Source organism: Palaemon carinicauda, chromosome 17, assembly GCF_036898095.1.
Source record: "Palaemon carinicauda isolate YSFRI2023 chromosome 17, ASM3689809v2, whole genome shotgun sequence".
In the NCBI taxonomy this organism is placed as follows: Eukaryota; Metazoa; Arthropoda; class Malacostraca; order Decapoda; family Palaemonidae; genus Palaemon; species Palaemon carinicauda.
In genome coordinates this window covers 106,528,614-106,551,634 of record NC_090741.1, presented here as the reverse complement: position 1 = coordinate 106,551,634, position 23,021 = coordinate 106,528,614, and the positions used below count along the sequence as shown (strand labels likewise).

General features: G+C 38.4%; 1 protein-coding gene across 1 annotated transcript in view; it reads right to left on the bottom strand.

The window, feature by feature from the left end:
* Positions 1-23,021, bottom strand: part of HERC2 (E3 ubiquitin-protein ligase HERC2) — a 496,511-nt gene that overhangs the window by 336,029 nt on the left and 137,461 nt on the right. Inside the window, exons 21-25 of the mRNA XM_068391274.1 lie at positions 11,032-11,217; positions 10,709-10,832; positions 2,219-2,375; positions 1,196-1,363; positions 538-780 (exon numbers count right to left, since the gene is read on the bottom strand). Coding sequence (XP_068247375.1) covers positions 538-780; positions 1,196-1,363; positions 2,219-2,375; positions 10,709-10,832; positions 11,032-11,217 — 878 coding nt within the window. The remainder of the gene's footprint in view (positions 1-537; positions 781-1,195; positions 1,364-2,218; positions 2,376-10,708; positions 10,833-11,031; positions 11,218-23,021) is intronic.

Here is a 23,021-nt window from a genome sequence, read left to right as displayed (position 1 = left end):
ATCAAAGGAATGAAAAACAATACTGAATTCAGTTATCATGACTGTCAGGAACTTTATATATTAGACTTTGGTTTATAAGAATTATTATATGATTATTATATGAGTTGAAACAACCCTAAATGGATGTATTACTGTTAATTACTGTTAATCTATAGTTAAATACATTTAATGTAAGTTCTCTAATTTGAGTTTCTTTTATTGCTATCATTCTCTTTATCAATATCATATTTCAATGACTTTGCAGTGGTTTGAAATGTGTAAAATTAGTGGTCAGAGGCCTGTGCGTGTAGTAGTTTGAGAAAAAGAAGTTATTCAATCCATAGTACTAGAAAGGTCTAAAAATTCCACATGCTGTACACATATATCATTCAAAATAATAAGCCAATTTGCTCCAAATGACAACCCTTCCATTGATCTTCAACCCGATGAAAAAGATTCAACAACAAAAAATTGATGCTTACCATTATCTTCTTTAAATGATAACATCTAAGTAAGACTTACATCAGAAATAACCCTATTTTTACAAAAATCACTTGCCTGTGTCTTTCCCTCCATGAGAGCTGACAGAAAATAATCAGCCATGTTTGAAAAGTAGGTTTCAATTTCCACCTGTGGTCCAGAAGTCTGCCCTTGTGATCTGGTTTTCTTGTGGGACAAAGGATCGACTGGTCTGGGAAGCCTGACGTCACCAGGGGTTGTGACAGAACCTGGCGTAGTAGCTGATGAGCCAGTTCTTGCCTCACCTTTTTCTTCATCATAAGGATCAGGTGGTTGCACAGTCTGCAAAAATTTACAGGCATAGTGATTACCATCTATTCTGCAAATTACGTTAAACATGAAGCACCTACCCTTGGGATTTCATGTGAATTAAAAACAGCATAGATTCATATTCAAAATTTCCACCATCACTTATCTTTCTCAACAACATAAGCTGAGCTGTCACATGTATGGTAGGTGTCATGCAAAGCCCCGTTAAACTTCTTTAGTGAGTCTTAGGACACCTCTATACCGAATTAAAAATAATAATTACCATAATTGCTTCTTAATCATCATACATACATACATACATATACCAAGCACTTCCCCCAATTTTGGGGGGTAGCCGACATCAACAAATGAAACAAAAACAAAAAAGGGGACCTCTACTCTCTACGTCCCTCTAATGCCATATAAAAAACATAATACCATACAGTACCTGGCATCCAGCTCTCATGAATTCTGCTGAGATCCACCTTTCATGGTCCATTTCCCAAGCAGTAGATGGCTGACCTCTTGCCTGGCAACTTGCATAAACCCCTACTAACATGGCCAATGCCCTTTCAGTGTCAACAAGTGGTGATGACAGAGTGCTGGCATCCAAAACCTGAAATAATGAAAATTACATTATGACTTACAATACTATGCATGAAGGAGGGAAATTTATCAAAACTGATGCAAATGTAAGCCTAAAAAGCAATACACTTTTCATTAGTGTAAGAAAAATCAGATCACCCCAAATAACTAAGCATACACAAGACATACAAATACAAGATAAGGTATTGTATATGAGATCAGCAAGAATACTGTATTCTTAAATCAACAGTAGCTGAAAATTGGAGAGCACAGTAAAGTATTGTAGAATAAACTGGACAATAAAGAAGAAAGAGATCAAAAGGAACAAAAGGGCATTGCAGCTGTGGCAATGCAGATGCTTTCAAAAAACCTCCAGTGCAATCTAGTGTGAGCTATTCAGGGCATTGTAAGTGGTATCAGCCAACGAGGACTGAGCAATAGGAATACCAAAGTTCTCCATGTTCCCAAAAATTCTAACGAGTGGCATCATTATCAAAAATAATTCCAACCCACCATTAAAAAATAGGCTGCTGAATCATCATGGGGCACACTTGGCATAAAACAATACAGTACCATAAAACAGAGTCCAGTCATATCCTAGTTTTAAATTAGAGCTATTCAACTATTCACTTTACTTTTTTATTACAAATAGTCTGTCTAAAGCTTTCTCGGTTTTTTGATAAATCTTTGTTTTTCACTCATTTTAAATTCTGAACAATCCAGTGATTCTAGTAACAGTTTTTGCATGTCAGTCGTGAAACAAGTTATAATTGTTAGCTACTTGCTGAATAAAGTATTAGAGTTTAGAACATTTATCTAGACAATATGCAACTCTCATTTAGATAAAAAAAATAGTGACTGATCTTCACCTAAACTTTGTACTTACTTGCACCATTTCTTGTTCAGGGTCCATAAAATTCCCTACAAAATAACTAGCCATAGTTTCTTTCGCACGTGTTGAGTGGTTAGCCATCTCCCATACCTGGGTGGCATCCTGACCTGCATAATACTGCAGTATGTCACTTCCGCAAGGTGCAGTTAACCTAAGAAGAAATTAAGTGAATTATGAAAATGTTAATCAACTTTTTTTTATTGTTTTTAAAATTGATTTCTGGTTACTTACTGCATTCTAGGAAAAATATAAATTACTTTAAAAATTTTTAATTTTTAACTACACGGTACAAACCATTGTCCTTTAATAGTACATTTATCCTTAGGAGGGAGCTAGCTTCTACCAAAATGGCTGGTTTAAAATCCCAGGGTGTTGAACACTTGGACCTGAAGAGGTATAAGAGTGATTGCTCCTATCAACCTGAAAATTGATTCTCAGATGATAGTCTAGGTTTCTATTTGGCAGCAGATTTTCATGGATGAACCTCTCATTTTTAGAATATACTGTCTGAAATGTATAGCTATTTAAGAGTAATGAGTTTACATTTTTATCTATCCTCCCCCTTCTCAAGGAGGATGAGTGGACACACTTCCATCCCAAGAATAGAATAATTACTCATTACGAAAGCTTAGCTGCATCAGACTCAGTTTCAGCAAATAACGATGCAAATGCAGCAACCCAAGTAAAGGCTAAGGAAAGAGGAAAATGGCCCAAATATTCTTACTCTAACCAAAAGCTGCCGCTACCACGATCTTAGACGAGATGCTTCTTGTCCTGTGAGGAAGCTGAGTATGCTACACAAGCTGTTGACCTGCTACCACAGGTCCTATGGAGAATGTGTCAAAGGTCTTGAGGGTATATTTCCTCCGCTGATGGGCTGTGAAGGTTGTCTGGAACTTCCAGACATCTAACTTCAAGATGTTAGCCACTGACAGGTTCTTATGGAAGGATAGTTTCTCAGTAACCCCATTGACTTCATGTGGGTATGCCTGTGCAGGTTCTTCAGGATTCCCCAATAAAGGGGAATATGCTCTCCTTATTTCTCAAAGCCAGATGGAACTAGTGTTTTTTAAATTTTCTTCTTGCACCTGTTATTATCATTATTATCATTACAGTATTACTTGCAAAGCTACAACCCTATTTGGAAAAGCATGATACTATAAGCCCAAGGGCTCCTACAAGGAAAATAGCCCAGTGAGGAAAGGAAATCAGGTAATAAACTACAAGAGAAGTTTAAGAACAATAATATTTAAAATAAATCTATCATATATAAACTATAAAAACTCCAAAACTACAAGAGGAAGAGAAATAAGTTACAATAGTGTGCCCAAGTGTACCCTCAAGCAAGAGAACTCTACCACAAGACAGTGGAAGACCATAGTACTGAGCTATGACACTACCTAGGGCTAGAAAAGAATGATTTGATGTTGGAGTGTCCTAGAAGAGCTGCTTACCATAGCTAGAAAGTCTCTTCTACCCTTACCAAAAGGAGGAAAGTAGCCACAACAATTATAGAGCAGTAATTAACACTTCAAAGGAATGATCATTTTTTGGTAATCTCAGTGTTGTCAGGTGTATGAGGACAGAGGGGAATTTGTAAAGAATAGGTCAGACTGTTTGGTGTATGTGTAGGCAAAGGGAAAATAAGCCATAACCAGAGAGAGGAATCCTATGTAGCATTGTCTCGACAGTCAATGGACCCAATACCTCTCTAGCGGTAGTATCTCAAGGGGTGTCTAGTGCCCTGACCAACCTACTACCTACCAAAACAACTAAAAAGCAGGCTTTGCAGCTGCAGTCTGAAAGATTGAGTTTGCCTCAGGTAGTGTGTTGGTGCCTTTACAGAGCAAAGAAGCAAGTCCTTCATATCATTGATAACATCCTCATGGGAGGAGATAGGAAAGGTCTCAAACCTTGGATTATCCATGGTAAGGTTCTGTGGTCTAGCAATAAACTCCAGAACAAGGGAAAAGGAGACCTCTCTCCACCCCTCAGAATGATTAATGATGTAGGATATGCAGTTATCATACCTACGTGCTTCACAGAGGCCAAGGTAAGCAGGAACACTGTCTTTAGAGTCATGTATTTATGCACTTTTGCCATAAAGATTCATATGGAGCTCTCTTTAGGGACCTTAGAACTCTGGCAGCATCCCACACAAGGTGATTTGAGTTCTTTTAGAGGGTATGATTACTCAAAGCTCTTCATCAGCATTGACACTTTCCAGGATGAGGAGAGGTCAATGCCTTCAAGTTTAAAGACTTGGCTCAAGGCTGAGTGATAGCCTTTCACTCCTGAGACTGAGAGAAGTTTCTCTCAGCAAAGAAGAAAGTCTCCAATTACATGAAAAGAGGCACCAACCAAAGAAGTACACCTTTTACAGCACCAGTTACAGAAGATTGCCCATTTTGCCTGGTAGATTGCAGTCAAGGATTTTCGGAAATATTCTGACATCGCCTTTGCCCTTTGCAATGCTTCGCGAAAAGCCTTTCACCCTGAGATGCTGGATGGTCACCATCTATGAAGTGACAGGGATGTTAAGGAGTTGTGGAACTTCTACATTCATGATTGCCAAAAAAGATAGGGCCAAAGCGGTAGCTCTCTCAGTACCTCGATCATGTGCATCATTAAGTCTGGGTACCATTCAGCATGTAGCCACTTAGAAGCCACCAGGGTTACTCTTAGGTTTGGGTTAGTCTGTGACAGGTTGACTACCTTTTGAAACAGTCAAAAGGGCAGACAAGTATAGGCATCGAGGTTGTCCCACAGATGTTGAAATGCTTCCTCTTGTGCCGCTAGATGGTCCACAACCAGCAAACAGAACGCTAGTAGTTTTCTGTTGAGCCATAATGCAATCATGTCTATTGAAGAACCCCAGCAAACAGAACGCTAGTAGTTTTCTGTTGAGCCATATGGCAAACATATCTATTGATGGAGAACCCCAAGAAGTGAAAAGATTCTTTGCTACTCGGTTCCCACAACTTGTCCCTGCAACTGAGCTTGTCTACAACTACATTCCTTTAGCCTGGAATGAGTCTGGCCGACAGATCCAGAGCATTGCTTAGCGTCAAAGAATGAGCCTCCTTCGACACTTTGCAGAGATGCTGTGAAACAGCACCTCCTTACTTATTGACATATACAACTACAGTAGTGTTGTTGTTCATAAATGTTCCCAAGTGGCCTCTAAGACTGTTGGAACGATTGCAGTGCTAGGAGTGCTACCTTAAACAGCAACAAGTTGATATGCAGACTCTTCTCATTCTTGTACAAACACCCTGAGGCAGTCTGATTTCTTAGGTATGCTCCTCATCCCTCCTTTGATGCACCTGTGAAGAGCAGCATTTTTGGAGGAGGGCACTCCAGATGAGTTCCCCTGATGAGGTTCTCGTTCTTTAGTCACCAAATTAGATACTTTGATACTCCTTATTCCACTGGAAAACGGTGATGGAGGGTTGGAGGCTGCTGTCCAATGTCCTTTCAGAAACCAATGGAAGGACCTCAGGTGGAGATGCACGTGTGGAACAAGCTTCTGCAAGGACAAAAGGTGTCCCAGAATTTGTTGCCACTCCCAAGCTGGTAGTTACTCTTGGGACACGAAAGGTCATGCTGCCCTCCTAAGTCAGGTAAGCTATCATCTGATGGATACTCTCTCACTATCAAGGTATTTATCAGCATTCCCAAGTAGTCCATCCTCTGCTTGATCATGAGGTTGGACTTCTCTATGTATACCACAATCCCCAGGTCATGGCAAAAGGGGAGAAGTTTGTCCCGAAGTTGAAGGGGCTATCTCCGGGAAGAGAACAAAATTAACCAATCGTCTAGGTACCTAAGTAGACATATATCTTTGGTATACAGTAGGCTCAATGCAAAACTGACGTGAACAAGCGAGTGAACACTTTTGGGGCACTTGACTGTCCGAAGCACAAGACTTTGAACTAAAAACCCTTCCACTGAGGACAAAGTGGAGGAACTTCACTGAATACCGATGGTCTGGTTTTTGAAATTACAGTATGTTTGCTTCAGGTCCAGAGAAAGTATGAAGTCGATCTTCTTGATGGCTGATCGTACGGTAATCACAATCTCCATATTGAAAGGAGTCTGCAGGACATACTCATTCAAGGTCAAGAGGTCAATTACCAGTGTCCATCCCCATGTTGCTTTTCCATGAGGAGTAGGCAACTGTAAAAGCCTGGAGATCCATCCAGTACAACCTGCAGTGTGTCTTTATCTTGCAGTTTGCCCACCTCTGATTGTAGAGCAAGCATTTCTCCAACTTTGGATGATAAGATGACAATGTTATCGGAGTTTGAGTGAGGGGAAAAAGAGAGTCAATGAATGACGTTTGGTATTCATCCAGGACATTTACCGTTCATTCCTTTGCCTGTGAAATTGACATCTTGCCTAATGGCATGATATGCATTTCCCTCAATATTGGCAGCAAGAGGGGGCTGTCTACCTTATCCTCCTCTGGGACCTCTTTCACCTTGTCTCCGTCCGGGTTAACCACCTTGATTTCAAAAGGATTGACTTTGATCCTATTTTCTACGAGAAGGCGGTAGAAAGAGGGGCTGATTTTTTCCTTGGAATTGACAACGGCTTCTTAGAAAACACTTAAAAGTGTTGGCGACTTTGTAACTTTTGGGGTCTTCATACCTTGGTGGAAAATATGAGTCCAAGGATGATTTCCTCCATTTCATCAAGGTCTCTTCTTCCCTGAGAGGGAAGAGGGCTGAGCTCTAAAGAGAAGCATTTCTCAAGGTCAGAGCCTCTTGCTGATTACTCTGCCTTTCGAACATCTCTGTAACAGAGTCTATCCTTTCAAGGACTCAGTTGATCCACTGATTGGCTGAGTGGTGAGCCATAAAGGTGACTGACCTCACCCTTAAAAGAAACATGTCAGTAAAGTTCTATTAGTTCTCTGGCTTTGAAAGGTCTTGAGAGGAGGGAAAGAATGACGCTGCATCAGACCAGTAGTCCAGTACGGACATCGCCTGAAGACTCACCATGGAAGTATCTTCCATGCTGGATAACTCGGAAGCTAAAATGATGGTAGGCTCTAGCCAGAGTCTTTCCATCAATGTCCTTGGGGTCAGGGTCATAACAGTGGCATCAATAGGCAGAGGGGAAGGACTGGTTTCCAAGATGTATAAACTTTGTTCTACCTAGAGACTGCAGGGGATAGAATGTTGTTAGAACAACTAGCTCTGAAAGAATCAGTTCTCCCAAAAACTATTCTCAATTTTTTCGAGAGCTGGTTCAGACCAGGGAAGTTCCAAGGTAGGTTTTGAGCCCTGTTGACCGGAGTCCTGGAAGGTTCCCCTAATCTGTTCATTTGCCTGATAATGGCAAGAACCTTCAAGAAGATTGATTCTGATTCAGGCCCTGGGTCCTGAATAATTGGATCCATGTCTCTCGAATTGACTCCTGAAAGTGGTCCGCGGTAGTCGGAATGATTCACGGGTCATTAAGGTTTGACACATTTCCTTCCTGGTTCTATTAAAGAACCTGGCCAGTATTCCGATGAGGCGGTGGCCAGAGCCAAGGGGCTTTCTTTCTTAGCAACTTTGGAGGTGCCCTTTAATCCTGGGCAAGACTTGGGGTACCACTACTGAGTTTACACACACTCTGGGAGAACCTGTAGACAGAGTTGTCCTTGGGTTGCCTTTCTAAGGTCAATGAACTCTTTCGATCAGGTCGAGGCTGATCACAAATGAGAGATCACTCGCTTGTAAACAGGTGAGCTCTTTCACACAGGAAGACACTTATGGCTACAATGAGTTCTTTGTGACACTTGTGTCTTCCCCAGTGAGGGCAAAAGCCCTGGTAAGAGCTTGTGGCCAGGGACATGTTTGCATGCAGGAGGGTGCTCATGATCAGAATATCCTTCTGTTCTTGTGAGCAGTCAGGTAAGTGATTTCTTGTGAACAAGACTGCGTTCTGGCACACAAGGGTACTCAAGAACAGGAGCATAAGCCTTTCTGGGAGTGTGTGAATGTCCCATTTCGCTATCGCTCCTAGGCGAGAGTTGATTACTACATACAGGTAAGTGCATGCAAACCAAAGCTTGTGAGCACGTAGGAGCATATAAGTACCTAGAAGAGTACTTTTACCCAGGTGAGGGTAAAATTACAAGTTCTCTACTGCAGCCCAGAGGGTACTGGCGAACAGATAAGCGAGCTTGTCCATAAGCACAACTGAGCAAAGGAGAATTGTTAAAAGGTAAGGGTAACTGCACCCTGGACCTCTTATACATAGATGAGAGCTCTCTATTTGAAAGGTACTCATGATCATACGAGCACACAAGCAGGGAGGTGTGTGTGAACAAGAGACTTAATTTTATAAGCAGGGAGGTGTGTGTGAACAAGAGACTTAATTTTATAAGCAGGGAGGTGTGTGTGAACAAGAGACTTAATTTTATAAGCAGGGAGGTGTGTGTGAACAAGAGACTTAATTTTATAAGCAGGGAGGTGTGTGTGAACAAGAGACTTAATTTTATAAGCAGGGAGGTGTGTGTGAACAAGAGACTTAATTTTATAAGTTCATCTACTGAAGAATGCAAGCACTTTGTAGCAAACACATCATAAATGAGGATTCACCCTATTAGAGAATTCTTCAGAAGAATGGGTGCACTATGGGGGGCACAAGTGAGAAGGGGTATCAAACTCAAAGCAATTCCTCTTCCAACAAGTAAGCACATCCTGGGGCAGGTGCATGGAACTGATAGCCCATTTCATCAGAGAGATCTTTAGAAGGGTAAGTGGACTCAGAGGTGTGCATGTGTGTCTTAGCACAAAGGTGAGATTGTGTATAAACCTCATAATATATCTCTTGTTTAGAAGTGTGGGTGCACATTCAGGTGTTAAGGTGTGTGTGAGGATAAGGATGAGAAATTGAGGATCCCCCTCAAGGGCTACCTATTTTTCAGCAGCATAAGTGTGCTATGGGACATTAACACACACGAGGGTGAGGATCCATTTCAAGATGCAGTTTATTCTTCAGAGGCGTAACTACACTAAGGAACAAAAACAAATGCTAGGATCAACTTCCTGTGAGTGTTTGTTATCTTAAAATTGGACGCCCTCTGTGGTGCGTGTGCACTTGTTAACCTTATCAGAGGCCTCTACTATAGAAGAGTGAGTGTGTTAAGGTGCGGACATGAGCCATGTCTCTCTAAGGTTCTGTCATGTCCTTCTCGTTAGAAAGACTCCAAGGATCACACCTTGGAAGGGGTGTGGATGTGCTTTGTGCTCTCAATTAGGTGACTGTTTCCAGAGGGAACTGGCAGCACCCTTTTCATGCTTGTATGAGTGAATGAGGGACAACCATTTGGGTACAAGAGAAGTGCTCTCTGATCAACTTTGAGTGGTGGGGAACAGTTGGAGACTCCTCTTCTGAAGGAGGACAAATTGGTATCAGGAGGGGAGAAGGAACAAAACCGCTTGCTCTCTTTCCTAGTCGTCGTCAACAGGAAATCCTTACCTGGGGTGACGACACAGTGGTGACGACACTACTAAAGGTGAGGACCTGTCGCCAACTGTACGTACACTGGTCTGGACCAGGCTATAAGGGATCACATCAGACTGCAGAAGTGGCAATAATCGGAGACTAAGAAGTTCTAGTGAGGTCTTGACAAGGCTTCTCCATGGACGGAGTGCCCTTCAAGCCTAAAGAAGGCCATAGTGTCCTTAGAGCCAAGGACTTGGCCTCATTGATATCAGGCTAGCAACAGAGTCAAGGACAGGATTCACCTCATTCTCTCGGGAAACCAACTAACACTGCCTCACACACTGTTAGCAGATACATAAGATCTGAGACAACTTGCTTCTTTACCAACCACCCCGGAGTGGGAGGGCATAGAAGGCTCAAGAGGTAGAATATCTTAAGTCAAAAGAAGAGAATCATACCGAACTACTTCAGCCTCGAATAAAACCAAGGTGAAGAATCACGTTTTGTCTTCTTCTCCTCTTGCCTTCATCTACATACTGCAGTGACAACTATACATTATGCTCTTTACTTGGGAAGACCGCAAGCAGTCATTCCCCCTGCAAGAAGGGTACAAACAATGGGGGTCTATATTGCTCTTAACTCATGAAACTGCTACTGTTTTAGCCAGCAACACCAGGGCAGGAAAGCATGTTCCGCATGTTGTTTCTGTATTCTACAAACATCAATATCACACTGTGTAAAGAGAAAAATGAGAGAGATTAAACCAGCCAAGTTAGAGAGACAGAGAGTAGACCCATACTGCTCAGTGGCTGTAATCAAAGTGGCTTCAGTGTACTGGCGGGGAGGAGGTTTATTGTTGCTGATTCTCAAATACCTGGCTTCTTATAGATTTTAACAACTGAGTTTCCACTTTTGCTGAAATCCTACACTATTAAAGGATAAGGGTTTGTATCCACGAAGGAACAAATCTTAATTCTACACTTCCACAACAAGACATAAAAATGATGATAGTAAATAATGCTAATTAATCTTACTTACCGGAACTCTTGAACATCATAAACCTTTCCATTAACAACAATCCAAAGGCCACCATCTTTGTTGTGGTTTTCAAGGTCTGCTTTGCGTATTATTGGTACTTCTTCAGTTTGCTTGTTAGTATTTACTGCAAATATGATATCAATAATGATGAGGATGGAGGCAATGCGGAGCATCTTTTTGCTATATTAAATTCACAATACTGACAGTTCTCCATACATGGAATATCATCAAGAACTACAAATAATGAAGGAAAATACTAATCGGCCGATATCTAAACCAAGTACTGTATAGTATTGGAATAGATAAAAAAAGCAATTACCTACCAATTATTCCAGGCCAAGCCATATCTTCAGTGTCCTCCCTATCAGCACCAGGAGACAGTTGATTGAAGCGATCTAGTGGCTCGAGAAGGCTTAACAATGGTGATATGAGATCACAGGACAAAACAACATTTGAATTGTGAACAGAAACAACCAGTAACGAAACAAACAACTCGCTGAGCAGTAGACCTGAAAAAATACAGATAAAGTATAGGTTTAATTTGTGTATTCATAATTCATGAACTATAGGGGATTGAATATTTTCTGTGAATCGCTAGTTCAAAGCTGGCATAACTAAGACTGCATCATAGTAAATTTAAAGATACTTTTAACTTGACTGGTTTATAGCAAATACAAAATCAATTAAACCACTTGCATAGTTAAAGAATCTATGAAACATTCCATATATCATAGTCCTATGTGAATGGTAATTTAAACATCTAGCACCTTGGAAACATATGTAATAGTTAGAATAGTAATATTACATGTTTAAAACAAATGACGTAATATGTCATGTTGGTTGGAAGAGCTAACCGTGAGATTTGCTATGGTCACTCAAATTGTAAGCAGGATGTAAGATGCTGAGTTGCCATTCTTTCTTAATGTCAACACATTGTCTCTTCGTGTGAAAGTTTGTGACGTCACCGGATGCAGGTGTCTTCCGATTCCGTCACTTAGCTAAATTAAAGCAAGTATACGATATTTGGGATATCGGTAATTTGTTCAGTTCATATCTAAACTTCACCAGAATTGGTCATGTGGACCAACACAGCTTCCTCCAGTGATGGAGATGTTTAACTCAGTTGTTTATTCACAATAAAACTTAAAAACCACTAAGATGTGTTCAGTAAACCATTTAAATACATCTGAAAACAACTCATACTCAAATGTGTGCTTAAGACAGTAGCACACCAATAAATGGTGGCAGCGGTTAAACTCTAAGACAGCGATTAAACTCTAAGAATTAGAGAAATATCTTCAAGACTTCAAAATAAATAGCTGTAAAACCAGAGATATATCTTCAAGACTTCAACATAAAAGCTGTAAAACCAGAGAATGATCTTCAAGACTTCAAAATAAAAGCTGTAATACCTGATAAAGATCTTCAAGAACTCAAAACTATCTACAAGAATCTACAATTTTGACTAAGTCCAACGGAAATGCTAACACCAACATATGTTAGTATACAAAGTGAATCTTCAATCAACATCCTAGGAAACCCAAGGACTGGCGTTCAACTATTGCAAGACATATCCAGGAAGAACTACAAACAACAAGAAACTAGAACGAGACATCGCTAACAAAACATCAAGAGAGAGAGAGAGAGAGACGACGAGTCGACTTCATATAAAGCTAAGTACAGAGATTTTGTATTCATTTCAGTTTGGGCAGTGAAGTGTAGTTATCACAAGTCGTTGGTCAATTATTACTGGGGTGAGTGAATTCCTAAACTTTGTTATAAGAAACTCCGAATTCTCATTTTGAATTTTTCTTTCTTTGTGCTAATTCCTTTTTCTTTCATAAACTCTTGGGGGGAAATGTATTGGGATTAGTAACATTGTTGGGGGAATTTTATTATACATATGCGTTTACGCAGTGGGCGTCTGTACTCATATAGATATTTTGATAGGATTGAAAGGGGTCAAAGAGATAGAAAAAAAAAAAATACAGCAGTCATGGCTCCTCCTGTCAGCCCTACCCCTGGACCTAGTGGTGTAGGCCAGGCTAATCCTCCTCCAATTGTGACGCTTGTAAATGCCAGGTCAGCAATCCTTCCTTTTCAAGGCCGTGTCAACGGATTCTTGCCACAAAATGTGGAGTCATGGATTTCATCCGTTGATGCCCATTTAAATGCCAAACAAATCGTAGATCCTTTTGTACAATTACAAGAAGCTAAAAGTTTTATAGATTTTTCTAAGGGGGATGCGAGTGCGTATTTAAGAGGTGTTTCATTTCAAGAAGCAGTTACTTGGGATGATTTCAAAGTTAGGTTACGCGCGATCTATGGGGGTGAGGAAGCTTTGGATGTAGTGTTAACGTTACGAAATACACTTAATCAAGCCACTATGAATCGGCTTAATGTTGTTGAGAGAGCAGCTCTCATAGCTGATAGGCTTAACGAATATCAGGACATTTTAGGTAATTCCACTTGGGTTACTAACGATAATATCTCCGTGAAAGATTTTTTACGATTAATGTATTTAACTTGCATGACACTTATGTTGCCTGAAGCTTTAGTGCGGTGCTTTGATAAGAAGTTAATGCCTGCAAGTACGGAATTGGATGTCTATAAACAGATAAAGAAACACATGTCCAAGTGTCCAGATCTCGATCCCGTGTTAACTCAAGTTTTTGCTAAGAATGAAACAAAACCACAAACAGTGAACGTAATTAACAATCCAGTAGCGGGAGTGACGTGTTACAACTGCAAACGTCAAGGTCACATAAGCGCAGACTGTAGAACGAAATTTTGTTCAGTTCACAACACAGGATCACATTCTTATAGTCAATGTTACGCGCGTAAGACACAACAATATCCTAGAAATACACAGTCAATTCCACAGTCAGTTCCATATGGAAATAAAAAGAAAAATCCTCATTTTAACAATAAGAAGAAACAACAAAATGTCAATGCAGTTCAGAGTCCGAAACAAACAAACACTTCTTCAAATATCGCTGAGCCTGGGCCGTCAAACCAGACCTCGCAAAGTCAGCCTAATTTTCAGAATGTGCAGAGCAAAGCAAATACCACATAGTTAACTCTAAAGGGGAAGAGAGTGATGTTGGGTCAAGGTCATTTATGTCAACATCAATAGTATTGAATAATCAATTTAATGTTTTATCAGATAATTGTGAGACAATAGATTTTCCTATGAAACACACGGCCGAAATAAGTAAAACAGTGCATGCTCCCGTAGATTTGCAACGAATTCATACAATAATAAGCCAAAATGAGTTACGGCCAACCTTATATGCTGTAAATTTAGAACACAAATCCTTTACGTTATTTTTTGACTCTGGTAGTCCACGTAATATTATGGATTTGAAGACGCATCATTTGTTGTTTTCGAACTTTCCGATTGAAAAATCAGGAATCAGACTTTCAGGTATAGGAAATAATGAATTAAACGTCATAGGCATAACTCATATTCAGTTCAGAGTCGGTAATCGCACGTTTGCCGATACATTTGTTGTAGTGAAAAACATTAATATGTATCCAGCTGTAATTATAGGATACCCATCTATGGGAAATCAAAACATTATCTTAGCTCCTGCAAAGCACGGCGTGTATATCAAAGGGAAATTCTATAAGTCTTCTAATACTTTAAAGTCAGTTTTGGATAAAAAGGAGACGACAAATGTAACCGTAACGTACGTTGAAGAACCAATAACTTGTCTCACTAATAAAGAAATAATATACGCGACCCAGCAGAATTCTCGTTCACCCGTAATATCATCTTGCACGCAATATATCGAACCAAACATACCTTCGAATTTAATAGTGCAAATAAAGAAAACACTACCGGGATCTGAAATATTAATCCTTTCCGATACTTTGAAAACTAACGGATTGTCTGTCACACAAGCTATTTATACAGTAGGCTCACATCAGCAATGTAATATCGAAGTCTGTAATCATTTAAATAACACTTTAGTAATTCACAAAAATCAACATATCTTGGATGTAGAAGTTTATAAACATCGTATTCTTACCGTTGCTGAAATCAATCACTCTCAATCAGTTGCGGATGAATCCCTTTTACGATCTATTAAAAATAAAATCAGTAAGGACATTCAAGACGAAGAAATTCAGCAGAAAATTTTTGAACTTTTAAATAAATATACAGATGTCTTTTCCACTACGGATGGATCCTTAGGAAAAACAGATGTGATCGAGCATCAAATAAGGTTAAAAGACAAACAGAAAATTATATATGTACCCTCGTACAGACTCCCTATGAAATTCCAGAATGAAATAAATGATGAAGTAGGTAAAATGTTAGAGGAAGGAGTCATTAGAAAATCAAATAGCCCTTATAATTTTCCTTTAATAGTTGTACCGAAAAAAGATCGAACATGGCGTATCTGCGTCGACTTTCGTCGTCTAAACGAGGAAACGATCCCTGATCGATTCCCAGTGCCATGTACTGACGATATTTTGTCTTTGTTAGGTCAGAATAAATATTTTACCAGTTTGGACTTACTTAAAGGCTTTCACCAGATATCATTAGAAGAAGATAGTATCCCATACACAGCCTTCAGCACAGCCAGGGGACATTATGAATTTTTACGGATGCCTTTTGGTTTACGTTGTGCTCCTATAACATTTACAAGAATGATTAACATAGTGTTTGGAGACTTGTTAGGGGATATATTGCATGCTTATATGGATGATCTTGTAATCTTTTCCAACACCTTAGAGGAACATCTACGTAAGTTAGAACTAGTACTACAGAGATTAAGACAACATAACTTAAGGGTAAAGATTAGTAAGTGTGAATTTTTCAAAACAGAATTAATATATTTGGGTTTCATGGTGTCAAGCCAAGGTCTTAAAGTAGTCCATGATAAGGTGTCGGCTATACGTAATTTTCCCATACCTACTAATGTCAAGGGAATACAGCAATTTCTGGGTTGTAGTGGATATTACAGGCGTTTTATACGCAACTATTCAATAATAGCCGCTCCTTTAACTGATCTTACGAAGAAGGGCGTAGATTTCATATGGTCTGAGCAACATCAACAGGCGTTTAATACTTTGAAAGATGAACTGTGTAGTTCTCCTATCTTAAAATTTCCTGACTTCGGTAAGGAATTCTTCATTGCAACAGACGCCTCAGACTTAGGAGTAGGAGGGGTATTGCTTCAGCAATATGATAAACAGTTTTTCCCGATAGCTTTCTATTCTCGAAAATTGAGAACTTCCGAAAGTAAGTATGCAGTAATAGACAAGGAAGGACTAGCTATTGTTAATTCGCTAGTGCATTTTAAGTTCATAATTTACGGTTATCCCGTTAAGGTTCTTACTGACCATAAACCACTAACAGAGTTCTTTAAAGGCTTCAATCACAGCCCTAAACGAACTCGGTGGCATTTAATCATTCAAGATTTTGGCGCAAGAATCGGGTATTTACCTGGGAAAGCAAATATCATTGCGGATGCATTATCACGCAACCCCGTGTCATCTTGTACGGAGTCTTTAGCTGAATTAATAGATATATCAACATCCATGCCTATTGTAAAAACAATATCTGAACAAGAAGATTTAGGCTGGAGTGCTGAATTGTTACAGACTGAGCAAAGAAAAGATCAGAAAATAGAAACGATTATAAATGCTTTGAAAGGCAATCATAAAGAAAAAGAATATATAAAGTATAAGCAGCAGAATTATGTAATCAAAGATAATATTCTGTGTAGGACTGTGACAAGGAAAACCCGCAATACACCACATGTAACTAACGACCAGGTAGTAGTACCAAACTCACTTGTTTCCACTGTCCTGAATTGGTTGCATTCAAATCCATTACATGGACACCCTGGGTTCTCATTAATGTCACAGAAAGCCAAATCATTGTTTTATTGGCATACAATGCTTACAGATATAAAAAGACACATAGCTAATTGTCGCACATGTCAGGAAAACAAAGGGCATACGAAAACACCTGTCAGCCTAGGAGCTTATCCTGTTCCCAATCAACCCTTTGAAAGAATACATTTAGATTTGTTAACAGGATTTTACGAGTCAGACAGAGGAAATAAGCACCTCTTAGTAATTATAGATGCTTTAACTCGATATACAGAACTAATAGCGCTTAAAACTAAAACTGCGATTGAATGCGCTAGGAAGTTTTACGAGTGTTACATTTGTAAACATGGAATTCCACACATGATAATCTCAGACTCGGGTGGTGAATTTAATAATCACTTTCTTACCTCATTGTGTGAATTCCTCAACATAAAGAAGGTTAATACCATGATATATCACCCAGAGTCGAATGGGCTAGTGGAAAGAGCAAATAGGAAGATATTAAATATATTAAGGGTAACACTAGGGGGATCAGACCCCAACTGGGATATTGCAATACCGGCGGCACTGAGTACTCTGAATCATTCATATCATATATCAATTAAAATGTCACCGCATGAAGCATTGTATGGTACCCCAGTTAGAACACCTTTCCATGTATTAACGCCTACAACTAATCTATCAAATCCTTTAAAAGAATGTATAAATGCAAGTATAAGTCGATATGATATCCTTCGAAAGAATTTAGAAGAATCACAAATCATAATGAAAAGGAATCATGATAAAATAGCGAAACCAACTAAAACATATACCGTGGGTGATAACATCTATATTCAAATCAATGTCAGAAAAGGGCTCAACTATAAACTAACACCTAAGTTTGAAGGCCCATTTAACATTTTGGAAACATTAACGGCCAATAGGTTTAGAATTCAAAACGTAGCCCAACCCACGGATGAGAGAATAGTACCATTGTCTCACATAAGAAATTAAAAAGAAAAGTGAGGAAAAATTTTAATTTTTGTGACTAAAAGTTTTCTTTTTAATACAGGAGTAATTACATATGTTTTTTCTCGTTACAGGTTTCCAAGATGAATTTTTTGTTGTTGGGAGTGATATTGTTCGCTCAGACATTTTTTTCGTATGGGATGAGTTCTAAGACTAAGAATATATATTTTAAATATGGCAATATAGTTGAAAGACAAGAAGACATTTTTATTACATCAACCAACGTAATTGTCGAAGTGCATATGCAAGCAATTTTTCTTCAAGAGAATGATGTCACTAGCTTAAGAACCGCCATTTCAAGGTTTTCTGCATCATTGGATGAGTTGCATAGGAGACATTTTCATTTGACTACTAAGAGTTTGCTTGGATCAACATTAAAAGTTGCAGAGATGCTATCTGATGACTTGAAAAATAAGACTGGAGAGACAGGATCTTTGGCTTATGACCTTTTGATGTGGACTGTAGGACACGAACAAAAAGAAAGACGGAATCCGTTCATTTATGCTGCATTAAGCATCTTTGGGTCTGTTGCAAGTTTAGGTTTAGGACTTTCCAATCGTCTTAAAATTAGTAATCAAAATAAGAAAATTGAGTTCTTGACTCATAAAGATGAATTGATTATGTCAGAACTAAGGGATCAGTTAGCTTCAATCAATAAAATTATGGATTTGTTAAATGAACATTCAGATAATATCGTTCAAATTATGGAAGTACAGGATTTGTTAGCAACATTAACGTATTATGATTCAAAGATAGATCACATACATAACAGAATTGCACATTTCATTGAGAAATCCAAGGATTATGTAGAAGCTATCACGTTAGCAACTAAAGGTGTATTGTCGCCCCATTTGTTGCCTATACGTTACTTAAAATTAGTTCTGGAGAACGGAAGGGATAAACTAGGCTATGTTCCTTTGTTAGACGAACATAGGTTAGAATTTTATTACAGCCTAATTACAGTAAACGTAGATAATAACAAGATTAGGATTACAATTCCCTTTGATTCTTCTGATGCCTGGCAATCTTACAGGATATCACCATTGCCGACTTTCATGACGAATCACTCAAATCCAGTAATATCCAGTTTGACAGGACACGTATTGATTTCCCCAGACAAGGAAACATATACGGTCATTAAAGACTTAAATCAATTAACTCACTGTTCAGACGCAATGGATAGAAAAATATGTACAGCTGACTCATTTGAATTCCGTAAAAACTTGATGGATTCATGCGAGTTAGGTATAGTGCTAGACGGTGCTCTCTCCCATACAAGTGAAAATTGTCTGGATAAGCTTTATCCCTTTGACAATAAAGAATTCAATTGCAGACTAAATAATGGCTCGTGGATACGATACGACAAGGACGGCTTCAATGTATCATGCCCTGACGGATCCACATCCTTCAACAACATCTTCGTCGCAGCAGATGGCTGTATCGGGACTTCCCCGAATTCCATGGTGACTGGCCTACGGACAATCATCAGAGAACGAGCTTACTTCGCGAACTTCACGTGGACCTCTACAATGCCCGCACTTCCTCTCCCCTATAAAGGAAGTGTGGCAAAGCGCTTAATGAAACTTACCGAAAAGGACCACCTGTCACCGACTTACAAAGAGATTCTTCACCCTATATTACTGGCTAGTTTTTGTGTAACGGTGTTAATTTTTATCGCCGTGAACATCCTTGTTTGGCGTAGGTTACGGCACAGCAAGCAGCTACAAAGGAACGAGTTGAATAGCCCTGACAATACCCCCTACCTGATCCAATTCAAAGCTGTCTGAGTGGCCACCTCATTCGCTAAGGGAGTAATTTGTCAGGATGATGTTTGTATGAAAAGCTGATTAGTACGCTAGTAATATGTAATTAAAGAAATTCTCTACATTTGCATTGTTAAAAATACATTTAAAATAACATTTAAAAAAATAAATAAAATAAAAAAGGATATAAATCATTTTTTTCTCTCGGCATCTAATAAAAATATATAAGCCGGAATGTTAAAAAAGAAAAGAGAAAAAAAAAAAAATATAAGATATATAACAGAATCTATGGGCATCTAATAAAATGTATCAGCCCTATATATAAATATACATATATATGTAGGAAACCGTGGTACGTGTACGTACCAGGAATTCGTATTTGTGCACTAAAAATTGAGTATCTTGTTTCTGACAAAGGTAACAATTATTCTTTATCAAGTTACCGAATCATTTGTAAGTCAGAATTTATTTTGTTTTTTGGTACCATGTAATCATTTGCTAGCAATGTACCATATATATGATCTTGGTTTTATCATGCATTTTTCTTTTTGCTTTGGTAATATCTTTTTTGTATGCATTATTGTTATTATTTTTTGATGTGCCTATTTGGACATTCGTCCTCAGTTGGATATAGCTAATGTTAAACAATGAATAATACGTATGTCCAGTCACACCTAATAACCATGTTTCGGCTTGTTGTTAAATTTTTGTAAAAAAATTGAGATAGCTGGCCGAGCTTATGTAATAGTTAGAATAGTAATATTACATGTTTAAAACAAATGACGTAATATGTCATGTTGGTTGGAAGAGCTAACCGTGAGATTTGCTATGGTCACTCAAATTGTAAGCAGGATGTAAGATGCTGAGTTGCCATTCTTTCTTAATGTCAACACATTGTCTCTTCGTGTGAAAGTTTGTGACGTCACCGGATGCAGGTGTCTTCCGATTCCGTCACTTAGCTAAATTAAAGCAAGTATACGATATTTGGGATATCGGTAATTTGTTCAGTTCATATCTAAACTTCACCAGAATTGGTCATGTGGACCAACACAGCTTCCTCCAGTGATGGAGATGTTTAACTCAGTTGTTTATTCACAATAAAACTTAAAAACCACTAAGATGTGTTCAGTAAACCATTTAAATACATCTGAAAACAACTCATACTCAAATGTGTGCTTAAGACAGTAGCACACCAATACATATATATAACAATAACTCTCTGATCTTTAAAGTAAAAATTCTCCAAATTATGCAGTACATAATGCAAAATCTTAACCAAGTTTTAGTAAGCTAAGAAAACAAAATATTGCATATAACTATCTTAAAATGACAAAACATGTTTTTTTAAATACCTTATATAATATAGTGATCATAATACTGTAAAATAATACTGAAAATAAAAGAGCCTGTAAAATACTACTACATCTATTTCCATTGGAAATCAAGCTTAGACTTAGCTAAATCTTGTAAACCTCTCATCATTTAGCCAATTCTTGCAAGCCTCATTTGCTTAGCCAATTCTGGAAATCTACTTGACTAGCTAATTCTTGCTAGTATTTTCTTGCTTAGTCAATTCTAGCAAGTTTCTTCTTGCTTACATAACTTGTATAACTAACATTGGCGAACACATTCTTGCTCAGCAGATTCCCACAAGATTTTTATTGCTTAGCTTATTCTTATTTGTATTTTGTTGCTTAGCTAAATCTTGCAAGCACCTTATTACTTTTCTAACTCTTGAAACATTATTCTTGCCAAGCTAATTTTTGAAAGCCTCTTGCTGTTATGCCAATACTTGCAGTCCCTCCTTGTTTATCCAATTCTTGCTTAGCTAATTTTTGCCAATGTCTCTTTGTTTAGCCAATTATTGCAAGTCTCTACTTATTTATACCATTCTTGCTTAGCAAATTCTTTAAAACCTCTCTTGTTTGACAAATTCTTGCAAGCCTCTCCTTGTTCAGCAAATTTTTGCAAGCTTCTCCCTGTTTAACCAATTCTTGCAAGCCTTTTATTGCTCAGCCTCTGCTTGTTCAGAAAATTTTTGCAAGCCTCTACTGGCTTGGCTAATCCTTGCAAGCCTCCACTTGGTTAGCTAATTCTTTCAAACCTCTACTTGCTTAACTAATGCTGGAAAGCCTTTACTTGCTTAGCTAATTCTGGAAAGCCTCTACTTGCTTAATTATTCTGGGAGGCCTCTACTTGCTTAATCAGTTCTGGTAAGCCTCTACTTGCTTAACTAATTCTGGAAAGCCTCTACTTGCTTAGCTAATTCTGGAGAGCCTCTTTTCTAAACTAATTCTGGAAAGCCTCTACTTGCTTAGCTAATTCTTGTAAACCTCCTTTTGCTTAGCCAATTCTGGTAAGTTTCTTCTTGCTTTAATAATTGATGCAGGCCCCTACTTTGAAAAATAATTCTGGCCTTTCTAAACTATATCTTTCATGCACCCCTGCTTTGATAATTCTTGAAATTTTCTACATCGTCAATTAATTCTTACAAGACTTTTCACACCTAGCTAATTATTGCTTTTCTCTGCTTGCTTAAATAGTTCTTGCAAGAAGCATTTTGCTTAGCTGACTCCTGCAAGCAAATCCTTTAAATTTACTAAATTTAAAGCATGTTCTTCCTTAGCTACATCTTGAAAATAACGTCAAATAAAGTCTTGCACGCATATTCTTTCGTTTTTAATTTTTGAAAGTCTCTAATTGCTTAGCAAATTCATGCATAGTTAACCGTAGCAAGCCTTTTCTTGCTTAGTTAGTTCTTGCTAGCTTCTTGTTAGAGAATGGATGACATTTAAACAACTAAAATTAAATGAGAACAAAACTAAATTCATGGTGGTGGGCAAGAGAAACAGCGTGAGAAACTTAGGTGATATTCAAATTAACATAAATAATGACTCAGTGCTGATATCTAGTAAAGTTCGAGATCTAGGTGTATTTCTTGACTGTAACCTGTCTCTAAATGCCCAAATAAATAATGTAATAAAAACTGCTGGTTATCATCTAAGAAATATTGCATTTATAAAGTACCTGGACGAAAATTCTGTAAAGAAACTTGTGATAAACTGTTATTACCAGGATTGACTACTGCAACTCCATCTATTACAATTTACCAAAAGTGCACCTTAAGAAATTACAAAACATAATAAACAGAGGAGCAAGACTGATAAAAAGTGTCCCACCTAGAGAAAGGATCACCCCTATAATAATCGATTTACACTGGCTGCCGATTAAAGAGAGAATAGAATTTAAAATATGTACAATAACCCACCAAGTTATCAGAACCGGGCGTCCAAAATACCTAAGAGAACTGCTACATATTGGGCAGTCAACAAATTGTGTCAACACGAGAATAGTTACAGATGGCTTCAAACTATTGGAATCTAGATATATGTCTACTGTAGGACCCAGAGCCTTTAAATATGCGGCCCCGAGACTATACAATAAGCTCCCACGATACATTCGAATGATTGAAGACATTAAGGCTTTCCAGAGGAAACTGAAGACTTTCTTATTTCATGAGTCTTTTGACAGTGACGATTTAACTGTAAATGAAGAATACGCGATATGAAACATTTAATACTCTGAACGAACAAGGTAAAACGACAGTGGAGGTCCTGTAGAGAGTGGGAATCCCCTGCTGTATGGGACTGGAAAAGCAGCCATCAAAGTAAGTAAAGTAAAGTAGCTAATTCTTG